Source organism: Anopheles marshallii, chromosome 2, assembly GCF_943734725.1.
Source record: "Anopheles marshallii chromosome 2, idAnoMarsDA_429_01, whole genome shotgun sequence".
Lineage (NCBI taxonomy): Eukaryota > Metazoa > Arthropoda > Insecta > Diptera > Culicidae > Anopheles > Anopheles marshallii.
Window position 1 is genome coordinate 85,962,245 of NC_071326.1, and position 21,530 is coordinate 85,983,774.

Here is a 21,530-nt window from a genome sequence, read left to right on the forward strand (position 1 = left end):
CGAGTGCGGAGAATTATGAACACCGGGCCGGTCTCACTCTCTGGGCAGTGGTGTTTCCCCACGATATAAAAGCACGATTCTCGCCGCTGAGTGGTTCGTCGCTTTTGCCGTACAAGTCACCACAAGCGCGAGACCGGGAGTGCACTGCATCGGCGAGTTTCAACCGACTTTTTGGCGACGACCGGTGCTGTATGTGTGTGTGTGTGCACATTTGGTAGTGAGTTCGTTCGTCACTCGCGCGTGAGCCTACCCCTCCCAAGTTACTGCAACGGCAAAGCTACGACGGAAAAGCAAAAAAAAAGCCACACATTCCCCTAAAACCCTGCCACCCGAAGAACGGTCTTGCGTGCGCCCGTTTCGAAGGAAAGCACCGACGGACCGAGCTGCAAAGCTGCGCGATTGTCGCAGCGTTAAATCAGTGTCTCCACCACGGTCCCAGTCGGCGGAGGTTTCTTTTCATTACTGCTGCTGCTGATGCTACGAAAAGCCTACTGAGCACGAGACAGGCGCCGAACAGAAAAGACAAACAGTGTGTGCTAGGTACAGTGTGTTGTTTGAATATCTACAGCCAGCCAGCGAGCACAAGTTGCCCTGGCACCGAGAGGACATTGGTTCGGTATACATACATTATTTTTCTGTTGTTGCGGGGATTTGAAGTGTAACCGTTAAGTAAAAAAGGGAAACGATACGACCGGTGAGGAAATATCGCAAATCGGTAGCAAGACTGTAGCGAGAGATTGGGAGTGTGTTATCCTCTGGCAGCGAAATAGCAGCAGTGCAGCGAAAGTGTACGTCAACATGGTGAAGTTGCTGGCCTTAATTGGCATCCTCGCGCTGACGGTGGCAACAGGTAAGCGGTCTAGTCTTAAGCTTCCCCCTTTTGCCTCAAGGGTTTTGAAGTCATTTCACACAGAACGGCTGATGATGTCAGCCATCGACGGTCCCTTCTGTGCCGTTGGCCATTGTGGGGTGGGAAATGAGCTTCCGCCTGTGTTTTTGCTCGTATTGGATGGAAGGTTTTTTCAGTTTTTCATTCCGCTTTTTGTTTTTGCTCTCGCACCTACCGTCGAAAGTAGTCGCGACCTGAGTGCGTTCGGTGCATTGAAAATGGGTTTTAGCAAAAAACTGCACAAGAACCCGTTTTCTGTGTCACGCGTAAAGCCCTCAGACGAGATGCGATGCGGTCGGGTTTTGCAGCATTATTGCAGTGACGTTGTTTTCGCTTTTGGGGCCAACCTTTCACATAGCTTGTCTCACCCGGTCGCTGTACTTGTGGTACGGTTTTCACGCATCAACCACCCCAAGTGCTGCACAACAATCGATCGTCAGGCGGTACAGGGTGTCTCTACATTCTGCGTGGGAGTTTGACAGTTGAGCTTCGACTGTTACTGTTTGTTTGTGGGTGGACCCAAACTCCGCAACATTCCATCCAGCGGGATGGAATGTCCTAATTGCGCTAACGAACGCGGTGGGCACACACTTCCGCAAACGGATCCGCACGCGCTGGGCGAAGGATCGTTTCGACCACGGTCGGTTACCGCACCATCATATTTCCCACTACCGGATATGGGAGACCGCCTGCTAACGGGGTGGACCACTCGGCGTTGAGATAACATTATACAATCAGCATATCGGGGTTGCCTACCCATGCGGACGAATTGCGCACCGAACGTCACCACGTCAACATCGTTGACACCTTGGCTTGTTTTTTTTTTTTGTATTATTATTCACTTCCAACTTTACATTGGTTTTGCGTCCGGAACCGGGTCGAACTGGCTTGTTCGGTACCGGCTTTCTTTCGCCCAGTGGTATTACGTGATACGCGTGCAGTCAGGTCCGAAACAGGCAAACCCCCTGGGGGGAGGGAGGAGGGTGGTGTAAGATCCGGTGTGGGATCCTTGGGACGCGCGACGGAAAACCAGTTCCCTCCCGTCAGCGCATAATGCAAGCCAATTTACAAAACACTCATCTCTTTCTCCGGTGGCATTTTTCCTTTCCATTCCGAGTGGAAATTGAAACCGACGGTAAAGCAAAAATGGAGGACAGCAGACAGCCAAAACAAAAAAAAGAATTTAAATGCAGATTTTTTGGGTTTTTGAATGATCAGGCGCTAGGGCAAAATGTCATGCCATTCAGTGTAAACGAATTTTGGTTGGTATACTGTCGTAGTTTACCTTGAGGATATTGCCAGCAAATGGTGATTTTTAATAATTGTTTATTTTGACAAAAGTAGTCCGTAAAATCAATTTGACTTTTGGCAATAAAGCTCCAAATTAAAAAGATAAAATAATGTTTTATAAAGTAAAAAGAGGAAAGTCTATAAACATAGCTTTTAAGTACACTATTTGACATCTTTAGGGCCCTCCTTTAACTCCTTAAGGGCCACTTAACTCACTAAAACGACTAGTGTGGGTTTTTTTTAATTCAACGAAACGTGTCGTTCGGTTTTTTTTAATTTGTTCAATAAAAATAATTTTAAAACACCTTGAAACATCTTTTATCCACACAGTTTTAATCAATTTAGCTCACAAAGAGCTCTAACAAATAAATTAGATGTCGATTACGATCACGATGTCGATTCCATTTTATTTAATAGCTTCGAATTTATCAATTTTGCAAGTGAGTGGGTGTTGTACCTTCCTAGACGCAGTGCCAAACAAAAAGCGTTTAAGGATTGTTTTTAGCTCACCGTGCATGGTTAAAACAACAAACTGATGCTAACCTTACAACAAAAAGGTTCTAATTACCTTGATTATTTGGCCATGACCAAGCATATTGACTAAAAATTTGTGGAATAAGCTGAAGTCTCTTTTGTGAAACGAAATCATAAAGCAGTTGGTGAAACAGTGTGGTGCAATAAAATGAAGCAATTTGTAATGTGCATTTCAGTAAGCTTACTTTGGCATGAAATACACATGGAACTCACTTATAATTGGCAGTTTTCCGTGGATAAATTTTACAAATTTACTGTACGTTTCCTTTTACCCTTAGCTTTATGCAAGTAACTTGAAAACAAAACAAAAATTGGCGTACATTTACCTTCCGCTTTCGGTAGTTGACGAGATATCCCCACGCACGGATGAGTATTACTTGGCTTTTTTTCTCTCTCCATAAAACCCAGCGTGTACGCACACACACACACACACTCCTGCGTCGGTAATGAAGCTCGAGCCGCACCATACCGTGTCAGCAATTATGGGTGCGGGTTACTTATTTTGCCCATTACACATCCTCTTTCCACCGCGGTTCCAACCCGGGGTAAAGTTGATTTGTTGCTTCCGCCGGTAAGCCGCCGCATACAGCGGCCGAATGGCGAGGGGGAGGGGGGGCAGGGTAGTGACTTATGCAATACGATCGAATCACGGGTGAGATCGGACCGAAACCACGCAGCCTTTCCGCATTTTGCCCGAAAGACGAGCGCCACGGTTGCGGTCGCAATCGGAGTGATATTATTTTTTTTTTCTTCAATAATTTGCTCTCCAACACGATTTTGCTTCCTTGAGTGTGGAGAGCGCACTAATACCATGCCCGCACAGTCGAAATCAATCATACCGATGTTTCATTTCCTTTCCATTAGGATCGGTCATGTCGCGTAAAAACGCACCTCGTCAGCGCCCCCGGGTGCAAATTTTGTACCAGAAACAATTGTGCGATTGCGTGGCTGTTTTCGGTTCATTAGCTGAAGCTGTACATCAACCGACGAAAGCCAAAACCCCCGATCCGAACATCCGAGCCCCGGTATGCCCGGAGAGGATCAGATCAAATAAATGAACTTCAACCCAGTCCGCTTCGGCATGATCGTGGTGGTGGGTTGTGTTTTTCGCCTCGACAACCACCAGATGAAAGAAGCCGAGCCGGTAGACATTATGCTGGTATGGAAAATGATCCATCGAATCGCAATGGCAGGCGATCTTTCGCAACGGTTTTGGGTGCCGCATCAAATGTCAACCCCCATCGGGCTGGAAATGTCGATGGGGATGTTTGTGGGCGAGAGGGGGTGTGAGGCAGGCGAGTTTCTTTCTTTTTCCTAACCCCCATTAGATTGTTTGGGGCGATGGGTACACGATCACGAAGCTCGATTGCTCGAACACGGTACATTAGCGGGCCCGTTATAGGGCAAACCCAGCGTACTCGTGCGCAAATGCATTCTTCGCGGCTGCGTGTACCTTCCTTTTTTGCCAAACCCAAATTCGAATCGAATTCGCAGCCGGGCACTGGTGCACCTGCTGCATCTGGCGGTACGATCCGACTCCGTAAAACGTGCAGCGAGCGTTGTCGGTGTTGAGGTGTGCAAAAAGGTTGACGACTGCAACCGAGAAGCTTTCCCAATAATGGTTCTTTTATGCTAAAGGAGTGCCCAAAACAACAACAGAAAAAAAACCCAACGCCGTGGGTTTAATGCGAACGCTGTTCGTGCAAATGGTAAAGGTGGAAGCGTAATTTACGATACACGCTCTCGTGTAATGGTCGGATTTTGGGGTACGTAAAGCCGGCGCTGTATCATTTCCCTGACCCGAATCGGTAATTTAACACACTCATCACGAGATCGATTACATACGATCCACAACCACGGCACGGGGTGTTGAAGCGAAAGTGTTCCTCGCTTCTACGGCGTTGAAGTCTTCCTGCCGCAACCGGCCTTTCGTAGCTTTCCCTCCGCCGGGTTGTTGCATCGGTTTTGTGTCTTTGGATGGCTTTTTTTTACGATCGATCACTCGATCGCGTAGAGAGGTACCGGTACCCCGGGGAGGGTCAAGGTTCAAGTGTCTTCAAGCGATACTTAAGCAAGTGCTCCAACCGTGAGACTTCAGCCGCAAGTGAGTCAATTAATGTACATTCCCGTCGCAAACACTGACACGGGCTTTAAGCGCACCGGTAAATACTATCTCGGGCTCGCGAAGATCTTCACGCTGTGAACCGTTCAAGCTTAGTCAGACATTGATTACCCAACTGGGGAGAAGATGAGCGCAAAAAAAACCCCGCGACACCGAAACACTGAGCTGAGATGATTCTTCATTACGGTGATCGGTATCACCCTGTGAAACGGGCACTAGGTCGAATTGGTAACACCATTCATGAGCGTAACGTGCCTGTGCCAAATTGCCGACTAACTGTGCGCCCAATTCCCCTCGCTACTACCTCCCCCTCCGCCAACAGTCCCGCTATGGTCTGTAGAACAAGATCGAACTCGAGCTATTCGAACCAAAAGCGTTCTGCTCGCTGTGGTTTTTCGAATGTAACCGTTCCGACCTTCGCAGTAGTCTCTTATTACCATGATCCGAACATACCGATCGGTTAAGAATGTGTTTAATTTGATGTTAATTTGATCTTCAATTTTCCCTTCCTTCTCAACCGCGACACGTAGCCACGGCCGAAGTGCGAATCAAGCGACAGGCGGAAGAAACGACCAAGAAGGAAGAGTCATTCGAGAAGGAGCTTTGCAAAGACAAAGATGCCGGTGAATGGTTCCGGCTGGTAGCGGGCGAAGGTGATAACTGCCGTGACGTCATCCAGTGCACATCGTCGGTAAGTGGTAGCAATGCACTCTTGTGTTTTTATCCCTTAAAATTGACCATTCGCTATCCGCGTACACCATCGATAGGGTCTGCAAGCCATCCGTTGCCCGGCCGGGCTGTACTTCGACATCGAGAAGCAGACCTGCGACTGGAAGGATGCGGTAAAGAACTGTAAATTCAAGAACAAGGAGCGCAAGGTGAAACCGCTGCTGATCACCGACGAACCGCTCTGCCAGGACGGGTTCCTCGCTTGCGGTGACGGTAACTGCATCGAGCGCGGGCTCTTCTGCAACGGCGAGAAAGACTGTACCGACGGTTCGGACGAGAACTCCTGCGGTAAGTGTCCTGACCCACGTACTCCACCTTCCCCCACACGCTGCGAGTGAGAGTGATGCGCGTTAAAGCGTTTCACAACCCGATCGAATTTCCTAAATGTTATGCGCCAAAATTAGCCACCAAACCTTTCGTCCGGTGGAGGCCGTACCATAGATCACGCCCGTTTAAAATTCATATCCATAACCAGCAGCAGCAGTGGCAGCGGCATCCTCACCGCGTGGCACAACAATGCAGTGCTGCGATCGATCCGTGGAATTTGCATAATCCTCCACAATCCGCGCCGAGGCGTGGCAGCGAAACTGGATTCCTTTAAATAAATCCACACACATACACACACACACATACGCACGTACAAAAAGCAGGAGAAGAAGAAGAAGAAGAAGCAAAATTCCACCTAATCGAGTTGTTACGAAAAGTGGTGCTAAAACCACTTCCATCTCTCGCCCTCCCACTTGCAAACGCTTGCAACTCTCCCGCACGGGATATGGAAAGATCACATTCCACATGCGGGGCGACCACATACAAACATACACGTGCCCAGCGATCGGTTTTCGTTTGCAGACGCGCTGAAAACCCACCTGGACGTCCTTGAGGGATAACCGACGGACCCAGATAGACACACCACTCGTAGCGGTAGTACAGAAGCAGAGACATAAAACCACACAAACACACACACACACAATCTGTTTACCAAGTCCCTCGTACACTGTACAGCATGGCCATTGTACGGATCTGCACAGCAGGATCGATCGCTGTCTAATTTTGACCCACACCCGAAAATCTTCACCGCACATCTTTCACATCTCACCCTGCGTTGACCTTGCCGTAAGGGGCGAAGATGTTGGATGTCATTTCGCCAGCATTGGGACCTTTCGGACATCAGGAGGTTCAGACAACAGTTGAAGATCTTCATGTACTCCTCTGGCGTGGCTATTTTTAGATCTTGTCTCAATCACCAAAAAGTCTCAACCCACGTGAAGGGATTCGCTCTAGGGCGAACCGAATTTCACCGAAAAACTTTCTCTTTCTACTGAGCACCGCCGAAGCGGACACATCCATTCGGTGGCAAAAAAGGAAAGAGAGAAAAAGAGAGACAGAAATGAAAGGACCTTTTACAAAAAAAAAAAAAATCACCCACAAACAAAAAACGATCTCCTTTTCGGTGGGATCCACACTTTCCGTGGCGGTTTTACATCACGCAGACATTACAACATAACAATAACGATAACGGCTCTTACGCTTTAGACGAAGGTGCCCACACCCCTGCTCACTGGGTGCTGCTTTCACATTTTGCATGCACTTTAGCACACGGAGTGTGCTGTAAAGCTCACGTTTGAGCCAATTTCTTGCACAAATGCACACACACACGCACACACAAGTGCGCCGGCAAGGAACAGCTGGTAAGCGGGTTGTTTTGCACAAATCCTGCACCTTCACCTGAAGAAGTGAAATAATGCGAAGTAAACAACCAAACGTACGCTCGGCAACATATCGTGGGTGAAGGTGAAAGGAGAAAGGCTACTTCGGAGCCGGATGTAAGCGTCGATTCTACCCCTGTTTGGTTTTTTGTTGGTTGTTGTTGTTGTGGTTGTTTATGGTACGAACCATTTACTCTTAGCCTTTTGAGCCCGCGAGGCAATTAGCTAGCCATTGGTGGTTGTATTAGTTTTTCGCTGTTGCCCAGATTCGCCAATACCATTGTTTGTACTGTGCGCGGATCGACAAACGACCCCGCAGGCGCAGGTCTCCCCACTAAATGGAGTTGGTGTACATATTAGACAAGAAAAAAGAAGCACTGCTCCCCCAAAGGTTATGCATGCAATCGCACACTCCCGGACGATGATGCTCACGTGAAAATAGCAACACGAACCAAACAACAAGAAAAAAAAACCACACAGACACATCTCCCCATCTGCAAATGGCCGAGGCCTAACAGCAGCAGGTGGAATTGCAAAAGCTTACGCAATGGCTTACGCCGCCACACCGGGTACACCGGGCACCAGCGCCGAGCGTCGCCGTCTTAAAGCCAGCCTCATCCACCAGTGCACAATGTCACGCAAGAAGCTGGCCCCGCTTTGGGCAATCGAGAAACGCTGGGAATAAAAAGGCTTCTTGCAGCGTTGGAAGACTCAAAGCCTATTTTAAGATCTCTTCTTATTCTTCTCCATGCTGGGCTGCCTGGAGGGGGAGGGGGGGAAAGGTTCAGATAATTATGTGCGCATATTTTAGACCCGTACCAGGGGCCGGGTGGTTTGTAGATTTTGCTCATCGGGCGCAACACCTCAACATTCAATGTCCGGAGAGCTCCGCCAACTAGTTTCCAAAAAAATGTGTCGGATTTGCATCCATTTCGGGGTTGTTTGGTGGTGTGACGAGAAGGATACATGTGTGTGTGTGTGGTTTTTTATGCTCACAATTTTTGCACACTCAGCAAAATATGTAAACTAGCAGACAAAATATTTTGCTCCATTTTGGGACCGGACCGCCAGCTCCGTTGTCTAAGGGGTTGCAAAACCATACGCCAACTTCACTGAGCTTCGACCCGAAGGATTCAAATCTTGAAGCTACAGTCTCGTCCGGTGTATCGCGTGTAATTTCTCTATCAATTGCGAATCGCACACAGCGACGGCGACAAGGTGCAGCAGACAAGATTCCGGCCCGCGTGTCCGCGTGTTTAGGTCACTCGGATCAACACCGCGCGTGTGTGTCGCCTCCTCGCGAGGCCCGCGACGAACCGGTCGTACCGGACCAGCCTGGTCTTGTTGGGTCTCGTTTGGTTTTGTAGCTGGTGGCTGGTGATAGCAAGCAGAAGGACCCCTCAACCAGGAGACTTGAACGCGCGCGCGTGTGTGTGTGTCTCTGTGTGGTAAAGCGGGTTTGTAGGTTACACGCCGATCGGTGTACACCTTATGTTGGCAACTCTTTCTCGGCGGGCAACTCTCCCCGCATGGATTGGAACCGGGCGGCTTATGCAACCGTTAGCGATACTGGCTCGAGCGGGTGGCCGGGTGGGTCTTTCGTCTAGTCCTCATCTCGGCGACCGTTTGTAATCGATCGTGGCAGTCACTAGATCGAGGATCGTGCGCTTTCTCGGCACCGAAACGGGAACGGGAACGGTGACTTCAATTTCATGCACCGAAAACCAAATACCAGACACAATGAAATTAAAGAACCGATCGACCCGAATCGTTTGAACCACAAATTTTCATACTAGCTGCAAAGGAAGCCGCTGTTACAGTGTGCCGCAGTGCAAACCTCCGTTCGAAATATCGCCACACGCCCTTAATTCTTGGCGACCGAAGTGTGCAACAGCCGCCCCACGATGGTTACAGCCGCAACCATGGTGCCCATATCGTGCCGTGGGACGTACTGCAACTAATAGGGTTATTTATTCGCTATTTGCTTAGCCACATGCTTTCCCGGCCGTTGTGCCGTGTGCTCGTGCACCACATGGACATGCCGCACAAAATACGCCATCTGGTTGAATTGTTGAAATAGTTGGTAACAAACGAAACACAAACCGAAAAAACAACATCGTGTTCGTTCTTTCATCACCCGATGTGGACGGCGGTAATGGACACCTCTAATGGTTCCATTGTTGATTAATTTCCGTCCGTCTGTGGGGTGTCCGTTTGATACACAAGCGCAACAAACATGAGAATGCGCTTTTCGCGACGCAAACATTCCTTTCGGCGGTTGTAGGTGAACTGGCCATGGCACAAAAGACGTCACAGTCATAGTTTGATGGAGTTCGAGACGTATTTTAAGATGAAAGATGAAGCGCTATTTGCGTGTGAAAGAATCTGAATTCTTCCTGTATAACGATCAATAGATGTCGGGGTTTTCGCAAGACAGAACTAGTGATGTGAAAAATCGCTTCCATATGGAATACGTTCCGGATACACCCTGGGACCAAATCTCCGGATCCGATCCGACGGATCTCTTATGTACAATCATATACAACATATTTGTGTACATCATACAGAAGAGAAAGGAGAGGAGATTAGTATATTGTAGATGGATAACATATGTTATGCTTCTTAAACGATGTACTAATTACTTCTAAATTCTCTTAAAACTGATCGTAAGAGATGAGGATACAAAACTATTTTATGTTCAGATTATATTAAAACAACAAAACCTTGCTACGTCCGGATTTACAAGGAATAATTCCATACAAATAGTAAATAATGAGGATTTCAATTAAAATGTCCAATTTTGACATATCCGGATCTTGGAAGATTTGTATAACAATTCTTTTTGTTTAATTCAATGCTGGATTCCCATCACGACCCATCTGGATCCGAATACTTGTTTTGGAGTCCAATACCCGATCTTCGGTATGACAGTTCCGAATCCTGAAATGGGTTCGTATCCGAACACTTGTTTTGTATCCCAACTTCAGATTTGATCCAGATGAACCTAGATTTAACATCCGTATTGATCCGTTGAAGAATTGAGTCTCAGAAACCGACTCTCATTGCACAACACTAGTCAAGACGGACAAAAAATCGCATTATTGCCGTTCCTTCGTATCAAATATCAAGTATTCGAGTATGATGTAAAAATGGGTCTAGTAATCCAGTATATATGTGGCAGCCACATCAGAGGTGTCCTCTCAAAGTTGGGCAATTATGACAGGTTCTTCAGGTACTGCACCTTGTGGCCATTTAATTTGCACAGGGCTCATACACATATTAATCCATTATGATCTTTGAAAAAAACAACCAAAGCATGCTATGGACTATTTCCAGGAAATACAGCGTTACAAGGAGTGAGCTCATAGCTCTTAATTAAATCAAAGCGCTCGCCATCCACTACTTTTATGTGCTAGAAACTGGGCGTGAAATTTCGCCCACTTCATTGCCTTTTGTCAATTTCAACTACTTATTCCTTAGAACACGTCACGTAAAGCTCTAGAACCAGAAAGACGCACATTCTCCCGATGTCTCACTGTTGTTGCGCGTGTGTCCTTCAACAATTCCGCCTCTATCAGCCCCTCGGAGGAGTAAGTTCGAAGGCTAGACATCTGAAAAGGAAGTTTCGTAGAAAAAGTCCCAACCAACCGTTCCAGCCCGTTGTACGCAGTTGTACGCTATCATGCGAGCATTTAGCGCTGGATCCGGTTTGCCCAGTGTGCGGTGTGTGCGCAATACAAGAAGCAGGAAGCAATCAGGAAGCGTCAACAGTAGAGCTGCCACTTAGTTCGCGATTCGGGGTGGCATATATGTGCACACGGTTCCCCATCATCGTGGCGGCTTGGCTTGGCAGCCGAGCCCTTCCCTTCCGCGTACGTCACACACATGGGAGGTTTTTTTTTTCGCCCCGAAGATATGTGCTTTGGCCACGTCGTCACCTTTGCTGAGTGAGCAAAAAACGAGCAAATGATCGGTGATCGTTCCAGCCGGGTCATAGCTACCTGCCGAGAGTGTGTCCGTCAAACAGGTTTTCCGGTGGCTCATTATAGGCGGCCAGCCTGGTGGTGAGCTCCATCGTGTGGTGACTTATTTTCGGACATCATATCCCCCCCCCCGCCCCTCCATCATGTCCCCAAAGTCGACTCCCTCGCGGTATCACGAGCGTAGGGCAGATACCGCAGGTTAGCGGACCTCTCTCTATACGGCCAGACTTAACCACCAGCGCCGTAAGCACACACTTTCGCTTTGCGTAATATCACCTTCTCCCGAAATGCGTGGTGGGACGCATAATCCCGAGCCGGTTTGTGGCCGAAGGAAAGTGAACGAACAGCACAAACCTGAAACGCACACAAAAACTAGGCCCAAGACCGGGTTGCTCTACCACCCGATCGCTCTGCGTACCGTCTCGCGCACGCTGCCCCGATGCGATCGAACACTGTGCGGTTATCAAATCGGCGTGATCTTTACGGATCTTTCTCTCCGACACCTCCCCCCAGCGTCTAGGCGGGTGTGGTACCTCGCCCCCGGGGGGTGGGAAAAAGTTTACGCTCGTGTGTCTGTGGGCTTGGTGGACACCCGACACACTGGTTGCGGTGTGCAGAGTGTTGCGGTGTGTTTGCGTCGATATGTAAATTGAATTTCACTCTCGATTTCGTTTGAGAAAACTGGATTTTCGGTCCCGTAAGGCCCCCGGTTGAGGTAGCTTAGCAACAGGCTGCTTTGTTTTCTTATCAGGTTTGTGGTCGGTGCTGCTGTGCGGCAGTTTTTGTTACCGCCCCATCACGGGCTTTACTTTGTTTGATTCCCGCCAAAACGGCGCACAAAAAACAAAGCTAAAGTACCGTAGGGGACAACAAAACAAGCATCACCGATGCCAGCGATAGACGGCTGAAAGGAAACGTGAATACGTTTGACCGGTCGGGACAACCTTACTGACAAGTTCATACTTTCCCAACTGCATACGTGAAGTTTACCATCAGTCTCTGCTTCTCGTGACGGTCAACATGTTTCCTTTGTTTCATAACAAATACGACCAACCAAGGGGCAGGTGTAGTACGGCGATCGCTATCAAGCCGCAAGTCATAAGTGGAAATGCAACGATCACGGTCCTGCTGTTGTTCATTGCACGCTTTGAAGCCACTCTACCGTCCATCCGTCGTGCGGTGGTTGCAAACCTTGAAAACCTCGCACATACAATGTCCGGGATCAACTATCAATCATGTTCATGCTCAAGATACATTTAATGGCGCTGCAAGTAAGGGAGTGAGAGAGAGGGAGATCTCCAAGATGCATAGACGAGCGACGGGTACTTATGTGTACATCTCTTGTCATTTAGATATCGAGAACGATCCGAACCGTGCGCCACCGTGCGATGAATCGGTGTGCCAGCTGCCCGATTGCTTCTGCTCCGAGGATGGTACCACCATCCCCGGCAGCCTGCCAGCCAAGGATGTGCCGATGATGATCACCATCACCTTCGACGACGCGATCAACAACAACAACATCGATCTGTACAAGGAGATCTTCAACGGCAAGCGCAAGAACCCGAACGGTTGCGACATCAAGGCGACGTACTTTGTCTCCCATAAGTACACCAACTACTCGGCTGTGCAGGAGACACACCGCAAGGGTCACGAAATTGCGGTCCACTCTATCACGTAAGTACGGTGTGATCTCACCAAGAAGCGTTAGCCGCTATGCTGCATTTTTTTAGCTGTTAGTTGTCCTTTCGGCATAAAAAAGCGTCTGTCTTATCCGTCATCTATTGGACACCATGTTTTTCTTCACTATTTCGCTTTTGCAACAGTCACAACGATGAGGAACGCTTCTGGTCTAACGCCACCGTGGACGACTGGGCGAAGGAGATGGCCGGTATGAGAATCATCATTGAGAAGTACGCCAACATTACGGACAACTCGGTGGTTGGTGTGCGTGCACCGTACCTGCGCGTCGGTGGCAACAACCAGTTCACCATGATGGAGGAGCAAGCGTTCCTGTACGACTCCACCATTACTGCGCCACTCTCGAACCCACCGCTCTGGCCGTACACGATGTACTTCCGCATGCCGCATCGGTGCCATGGTAATCTGCAGAGCTGCCCGACGCGCTCGCACGCCGTCTGGGAGATGGTGATGAACGAGCTCGACCGCCGGGAGGATCCGACCAACGACGAGTACCTGCCCGGTTGCGCCATGGTGGACTCCTGCTCGAATATTCTCACCGGTGACCAGTTCTACAACTTCCTCAACCACAACTTCGACCGGCACTACGACCAGAACCGTGCCCCGCTCGGGCTGTACTTCCACGCTGCCTGGTTGAAGAACAACCCGGAGTTCCTGGACGCGTTCCTGTACTGGATTGACGAGGTGCTCTCGAACCACAATGACGTGTACTTCGTCACCATGACCCAGGTCATCCAGTGGATCCAGAACCCGAGAACGACCAACGAGGTCAAGAACTTCGAACCATGGAGGGAGAAGTGTGTCGTTGAGGGACAGCCCGCCTGCTGGGTGCCCCATTCCTGCAAGCTCACCTCCAAGGAGGTGCCCGGGGAAACGATCAATCTGCAGACCTGTGTCCGCTGTCCGAACAACTACCCGTGGGTGAATGATCCCACCGGTGATGGCTTCTTCTAAGTTATCGTGCATTGTTGCATTAGAGCGTTTGAGCAACTCAGCCCTCTTCTCGATGCTTTTAACATTTTCTATACGTTACCCGACACGTTCTCTTAGGAGGATGACGATCGAGGACATCAATTTTTAGCATCCTTCATGTACATCTTGTCCTAGTGACTTGTTATTTTCTATTTTCGAGTTTTCACTTTATGGCACTAGAAACACCAGCCAGTTCTCGATCATTTGATAGCAACTGCAGGCGTCTCGTCCGTGTTGCGTTGCTCCACTCGAATATTCTCCTTCCCCGGGAGCGACTGGGCAGGACTTAAGCGAGTCTCCATCCTCCATCCTCTCATCAACGCGCTAGTCTCGCGCCTCGTAGCCGCTGCAAACATTGCCGACGGCCATCCACGAGACTACCATACAATCCCGCTCCCGGGATGGACGATGTAATTCCTTCTACAAAACGGAATACAACAAAAAAAACACACAAACACACACATAAAGAAGAGTAGAAAGAAAACAACGAATGCTGTGGATATTACAATTATGTATTTTTTTGTCGTTTATAACTTATAATTTAATACAACACAAATGAAAAACTTAAAAAAAAGAATTCAAACAATCAAACGAATCAACAACAATAACAAAAAAAACGCAAAAAAACGCCCATTCTACCCACAAAAACGCAAAAAGACAACAACGAAAGTAACCCTTGCTATGGTAACATCTGACAAGTCAGACACATACTAAAACACCCACACCTACCACGGTATTCGTAATGAACGGTGATCCTCCTTGCAGAGAAGACAATGAAATCGTAAGCAACCGAGAGATGATCGAATACGCAACGAAACTCCTCCAGGGGTCACAAAATGGCACACCGTCTTAAAGCGGGGATTTGGTCACTCCATTCGTTATTACCTTGTCCTGTTTTTTTTTTTACACTTTGCTGCCTCAACTTACGGTACTTACTACCCCCTGGAACCCCGTCCTGCCCCATCTGCTTCCCAACCACCCAACCACACAAACCTTCTCGTCTCGATTAATATGTAAATACTGTGTAGACGCTAGTTGTTTAAGGTGATTTCTGTGCCGTATAGGCGGTTTCATGTTTGTGCGCGGAATGGAAGAAAGCCAAGCCTTTCCAAGTCCTTACGTTTCAGGTTCAATGTTTGTGGTGTCCCTGCGCAATTGAATGGTTGCCAAAATTCGGCTAATAGGCAAGGGTGAAACAAACAAAACCGAACGAATTACAACTCGATTCCAACGACGAAATGATGTCAAAGCTAGTTTGAATGCTTATAAGCAAGCCTTCCATCTTCTACATACACAGACACCCACCCATTCCATGTAAAAGCGACGACTGTTTGTTAGCAGAAAAATTGGAAAGAAGACAAAAATAAAGACTATTTTAGAGAAAGAAACAAAACAAAATGGCTCCTTCTTTGTTGTGTTTTTATTTTTGTGTTTGTGTTTGCGCACCCCCTCCCTGTGTTCGATCGTCGGTCTGTCTGTTTTGCTCTGTGTCGTAAAATGTTGCAATCTAGTTCTGCGTCAGGATCGATCGCACGTTCGAAAGTTTCGTACGCTTCCATGTAACAAACTGTGCATCGTAGAAACGCGCAACATTGCGCGATGGAAAGCAAGAAAGGGAGAGTTGGCAACGGTTTTTCCTTCATTTTTTCTATTCATTCATTTTCTATCCAATCCAAGGTGATCCAGTAATCATACCGCAAACCACCTCGTGCGACACCCAACAGTTTCAGCCCTGTGCGGCAGCATCCACCCGGCAGAGGGATGACGTGGACGAACGTAGACGCACACGGGGTAGTAGCATTTGCGTATGTATGCAGCGGTCTCTACCTGCAGCTACGGACGGTTTCACGTCTGCTTCCCTGTCTGATCGGTGGTTTCGTGACCGTGTAGTGAAAGACGGTTGGTGTACCGTGTACGGCTGAGATTTAATTAGAAACAGTCGCTTGTGTGAGTATGCTTTTTTGCTTTCGATTCATCCACACACAAAAAAACGGCACCCCGACAGTGTATTCCAACGGTACGACCGTACCGTTGTTTACGTTGCCGCTTGCCGATTAAATCCAATCCGTTCGGTGCAACGGCTTTCGATGGGAACCTTCCCTCAAAAAAAAAAAACTGGTATCACTGCTGTCCCATGTTGCTGGTACGTGGTGTATCGTCACGACGCCTCCGCCACCAGGTTATCTTAATAATGGCGAAGAACCAGCTTCTTGTTCCCAGCGTGTAGCTAATGTGGCCACGTGTACGCCAGCGTAGCCATATTTACACCTTTACGCTTAAGACATGCTACAGGTAGGTTTGTCTAGCCTATAGGTCCACTGCCATGTTGTGTAGAATTTATGATAATGAACTGTGCGCGACGCTATTTTTGAATGCTTCAGTGAGTTGTCTATTGCTGACAGTCAAAGAATTCACACCAAAGAACAACCCGGAACGTGTAAGGGAATCGGGATGGAACCTGCACCATAAGCTCGTTTCAAGGTCGTTTAGGTGTTTCGAAAAAAACGAGTTATCATTAGAAATATGAAAAGCTTCACGCATATGTAGACGGCATTATAATCAACAGTGATCGAATGATCAGTTTAACATTTCGATCAGATGTTAGTCACTATGAAGCACAGTCACTATGTTTCTTGATGGATGTAAACGTCCAATACAGCTTCTTGCTCTTGTAAGATGCGTTAACTGTGTCTTATTTGAAGTAATATAATTTATTCTTCTATCGGACCTATAATTTTTGGCTTTCTTTGACTTTATTTACCCAGTTACGGATCCATTTCCAATCTCGCCCTCTAACGATCCTCTTATTGTTTGTTTCCAGCAGTTCAATGTTTATTCTGATAATTTTCACTATGGCATCTCTCTGTCCTCATTATGCTCTCGTCTGTTATCCTTCATATATAATGATTGTATAGCCCGAGTGCCAAACAATAGACAAACAAAAAGATTCATGAATCTCAGAGAATCAAAAATCCGCATAGATTCAAGAAACTTCAATGATTTATAAATCCTCAAAGATTATTTTTTTTAAAGATTCATTAATTTCTGAAAATTCTTTATCCCTTTTGAAGATTCATGAAACTTTTGAGAGTTGAATACAGATTTGTACAATTTCTCCCTTAAGATGCATGTGAATGATCAATCTGCAATTGAGAGCAGCATTAGTAGAATTGTTATGGCAGCACTGCCAAAGAATGACAGCTGTCAACGCTGAGTTGTCAACTAGAAGCGATACCATCGTCCTCTTTCTTTTCTGAACGGCTAACGAGTAAGATGTGTTTAGTTTTTCAGGAAATAAAATCTAAATACGTAACAATAATTAATATTCTTGGTATCGTTTATTAATCTTAAATAGGTTCCATGTCTGGGTAATTTTTTTTGTCTTATTTGTTTCTTATTATTTATGGCACATGTTAGTTTCATAAATTTTCTTCAACTTGAATAATTAAGTTACATTTTCTTCGAACTTTGAGCCTTGAAATGTAAGCTGTGATATTTCAAGGTAAAGTAAAACCCAACAGTCTATGGTTATGTATCAGTTTCCTTCCCATTATGTACGTGGTGGGATCTATAAGAAGTTGTTTATTGTGAGCTACTTAAACTAAGTGACTCCATCACTAAAGCCTTGCACAACTATAACGTAAAATACATGCAGATGATGTAAACAACACGACATATTATTGTTTTGCAAAATAACTTCTTTTAATGCCAGCATTGACACCGATTTCTTTTGTATAAACAGCTTCACCTACATTTTGTAAATAAATAACTTACACCGACATTAGTTTAACAGGTATGTTACAACAACAATGACTTTTGAATTTTCAAATCAAAGGTTACGTTTTCAATCAACCTATCGTTCGGGAAATGTGTAACATTCCAACAACGAATCAAATTAATTCTTGTACTCTCCGGCGTTCCATTGATAAATGCCAATAGGGAAGAGTTTCTGAGAGTCTATGCAAAGATCTAAACTATGACTTAGTGTTTGAATTGAACGTGCTTTGAGTGGTGGTGAACTTTTCGACGAAGCAAGCATTCCACGGCAACCAATCCCACCGCCCCGCATGAAAACGCGTACCGGGATTCCTTTTTTGGTATCGACGAAGAACGTTGATTGGGTTGGGTTTTTCCACCGCCAAGACCATCCGATTGTGAACCCATGACAGCTGAACAAGGAACTTGGGTTCGTCTAATTAACCTCCTTCAATGGTGGTGATGATGATGATGGTGATGAAGATGATGTTGCCGATGTCGCCGCCGGTTGCCCTGCTAAAGCTTTGCCAAAGCAAACACTCGCAAACCCTAACTCGGGGTGACGCGCCGCCATTGGCGCGATCGATTTCATGGCGCACGAGCACCCTCACCCTGGGCAAAACCGTTACCAGCACACCCTGATCGATTCCTTTCATAATTCACCGTTGCATTGCGGAACACCTTCACCTCGACCACGACAGCGGCAGGCTGTTCGTCGTCTACCCGGCCTCTCGCCGAATCTCCCCACGCACGCACCGCCCCGCCATTGCTACTTCCTTCTTGCACTATCGTCGCCGTCCGTCAATTATCGTCAGCCTAACAAAATGCTACAAATTCGGTACAAAAGCAGCGGCCTCAGCATCGCTATCTTCTCAGGGTGTGTGCGAGTAGTGTGGCGAAGGTGACGGGCTTCTCACGATGCGCGGGATGCCCAGCTGGGTTGTGCCGGCTGGCGGGCATAGACCATGTCATGCCACGCTATATGTCAAGTTCGTGCACGAGCCCGGTGGTACAGTTTGCTAAGGTGGCTTGCGAAAGCCGGCTGGAAGATCGTGTGCCCACAATCGTGTGCCGATGTAATGGATGATAATTTTCGTATTTTGATTGCCGGTTTGTCCTGGGGGGGGTGGTTATAGTTTATCCGCTGTCAAATTGACAGTCTATTACCAAGCGGATTTCACATTTCTAGGCACTAGGGTCTGCTGAAGAAGTGTTTTACTGACCCGTAATAGAAGCTCATTTACGTTGATTCATTGCCACCGTGTTGCGACAGTCAAAAGTACATAAATCAAGAATACCAGAGCCTCTCTTGAAGTTCTTCCTCAAGAGAAATTAGGAACTGCTCTAGTTCTATGTGGAATCGTACAATGCTCACTTAAAAAATCTTTCAAAAGGAAATAACACAGAAACAACACATATTAACATTAACGATCAAGGAAACCGGCACCCAATCCGTCAATCCGAAAGTCGCTAGAAGCTCCCCGAGAAGTGTACGTTTTACGACACGACCTCTAAGTGCAAACCGGCAGGGAAAGGCGCGAGGCAACGCAATTAAAAAAACCGCTCAACCATTACTACATTCTCATTCACCTGCCCACCGATCGCTCGCCATTCGAATCAATCCCATTCGATTGCGCCCTATCTATCGTTCTGTTCGGCTACCGGGGTTGCGCATGTCTGTCAGCACAAATTGACCTACTACTGCTACTACCAGACCGCTGGTAGGCTGGTATTACGAATGGTACGGTAGTCCGACAAATGGGGCGGCTACCGAAACTGCCTGGCCAGAAGTCGGAATCCAGTACCGCTATCTTCGTATCCGTCCTATCTGACAGCGGTCCGACCCACCACTCGGCAATTAAGTCGTATAACTGTATGGTGGAATTAGTATTCCACGCGAGCTGCCATGCTGAGAACTCTGACTCGATTGAGCGCGCCACTTTACGAGAGCGCAGAACTTAGAATGACAATCGGTTGATGTTGATTAATAGACGTAATTCTAGCTTTAGATTCCTGAGTTAGTAAACGAGATGGCGTAATGGTGTGGCCACTTTTAACCAGAAGAAATTGCTCATGTTCTTTAAATGCTTTTTAACTAATAGAAGAAGATATACCAATATTTTCTTCTTCTGTATTTGTCTTCTTCTGTTCTGTGTGTGTGTCTTCTTGAACTTCTTCTGTAAAGTCTCGACAGCACAAGTTGTTAATTTGAAAGATTATTTAGGTTTTTATATGGGGACTAACTTGCAAGTTTTTTGTGACTTTACTTGAGCCATTTGCAAGTAGAGATTGATCATTTTATCTACATATAAAAATTGAAATTTATCGCTACCAATTACTGGGTGCATCACAGAAAAATCCTTTTTTAAAAAATACTCAATTGGGGTTTTTTTTTTTTGAAAATTCAGTATTCTAGAACAGGGGTCGGCAAAAAGCGGCCCGGGAGACCAATCCGGCCTGCCAAAAGACTTTACCACCCTCGATAGAAAATGTGCAGGACCTCACAAAAATCACAAGATCTTAACATCGCGATATATCTGTGAAATATAATGGTCATCAAAATGTGTAATATTTGTCTACCTTTTCTGGTCTTATTTTTCCGACCAGTTTCACTCTAAGTTTGCACCCTAGCACAACCAATACGCTTGAATTATTTATACGAAAATGTCAAAAAAGGGCTTACGATGTAATATAAGATATTGTGCCATGTGTCTAACGCCTCGTTTGAAGTACCCGTAGCTTCAGAATTGTTACACCGCAAATTCTCTAAACCGGGAGATCTACCTGGAGGAATCCGTAGACATCCGTAGGAATCCGTAGACAAGTGTCCACCTCTTCTATCGAAGTAAAACGAGTGTCCTTTGAGCTAATGGCCTAGTGTAGCTTTGTGTAAATATTCAATTTTTACTCGATTGGTACGAAGCAAAGAGAGTTTTTTTCGTGCCCATGGAGATGAACCTCCCAAACACAGCAGATCTAATGTTGTTCGTAAAATACTGAGCTATAACGAAACAAACACTAAGAAAGCATCCCACGGAGGCGTAGAGATGAAAGAAACTCCAACGTCTCAAAGTATCTTGAAATTCTTGAAACAACAACCTCCCAAGGGGGTCGTCTCCTGGACAGACATGAAGAAATGATGGGTTTCCTTCAGAAGAAGCTACAGCCAGCTGCTTACTAATGGAATTTAGTCTATTGTCTGGAAGTCTGAAAAGGATCGGAACATCTTTATGTGATGTGGAATATCTTTTATGAATTGGTTTTAACCAACATGTATATATTTATTTACACTGCCATAGTAAGTAAACATGGCCATACATACATCACTCAGTTCATAACTATATTTACAGTGTTGTTTCAGCTGAATGCAACATTAAAAACAAATGCAATACATTCTGGGCTACCAGACTCACAAACCAGCATCGGTTCTAATGAACCAGTTTACGCGCCACCCGGTGATTGCAGGCAACAAAAAAAAAGATTTGCGTGTCCTTTGCAGAGCACAGTGCAGCTTACGTTTGATAAATACGACCAATTCTGTGCCCTGTTCCGGCAACGACGGTGACAAATCGTCTCGCTCGGCGACAAATGCAACGCAACGGGGCGGGAAAAAGTGTTTCGAAAAAAGTTATTTGCCTTTGTTCTGGACCAATTCTGGTTCCCTTTGGACGACCGGTCCGGTGTCACTTGTATGGTATGCCGGTTTCGCAACTGACATATACGTGTTTTCTACCCTCTGTGTAATGTTGCGCATTGCGGAAGGTTAACGAGTCGGCCCAGCCGGGTCAGCGAAGCGAACCGATGAAAGTGAACCGAAGTCGTGGTGTTTGGCGCGTAGCGACACCGGGCAC

The 21,530-nt window shown here is 46.8% G+C and overlaps 1 protein-coding gene across 1 annotated transcript; it reads left to right on the forward strand.

Moving 5' to 3' along the window:
• Window positions 1-798: 798 nt before the first annotated feature.
• LOC128710489 (chitin deacetylase 1) lies at window positions 799-13,905 on the forward strand. Its single transcript, XM_053805544.1, has 5 exons — window positions 799-850; window positions 5,366-5,526; window positions 5,603-5,852; window positions 12,606-12,927; window positions 13,077-13,905. Exons 1-5 carry the CDS (start codon window positions 799-801, stop codon window positions 13,903-13,905), a joined length of 1,614 nt encoding a protein of 537 aa, XP_053661519.1.
• Window positions 13,906-21,530: the final 7,625 nt, after the last annotated feature.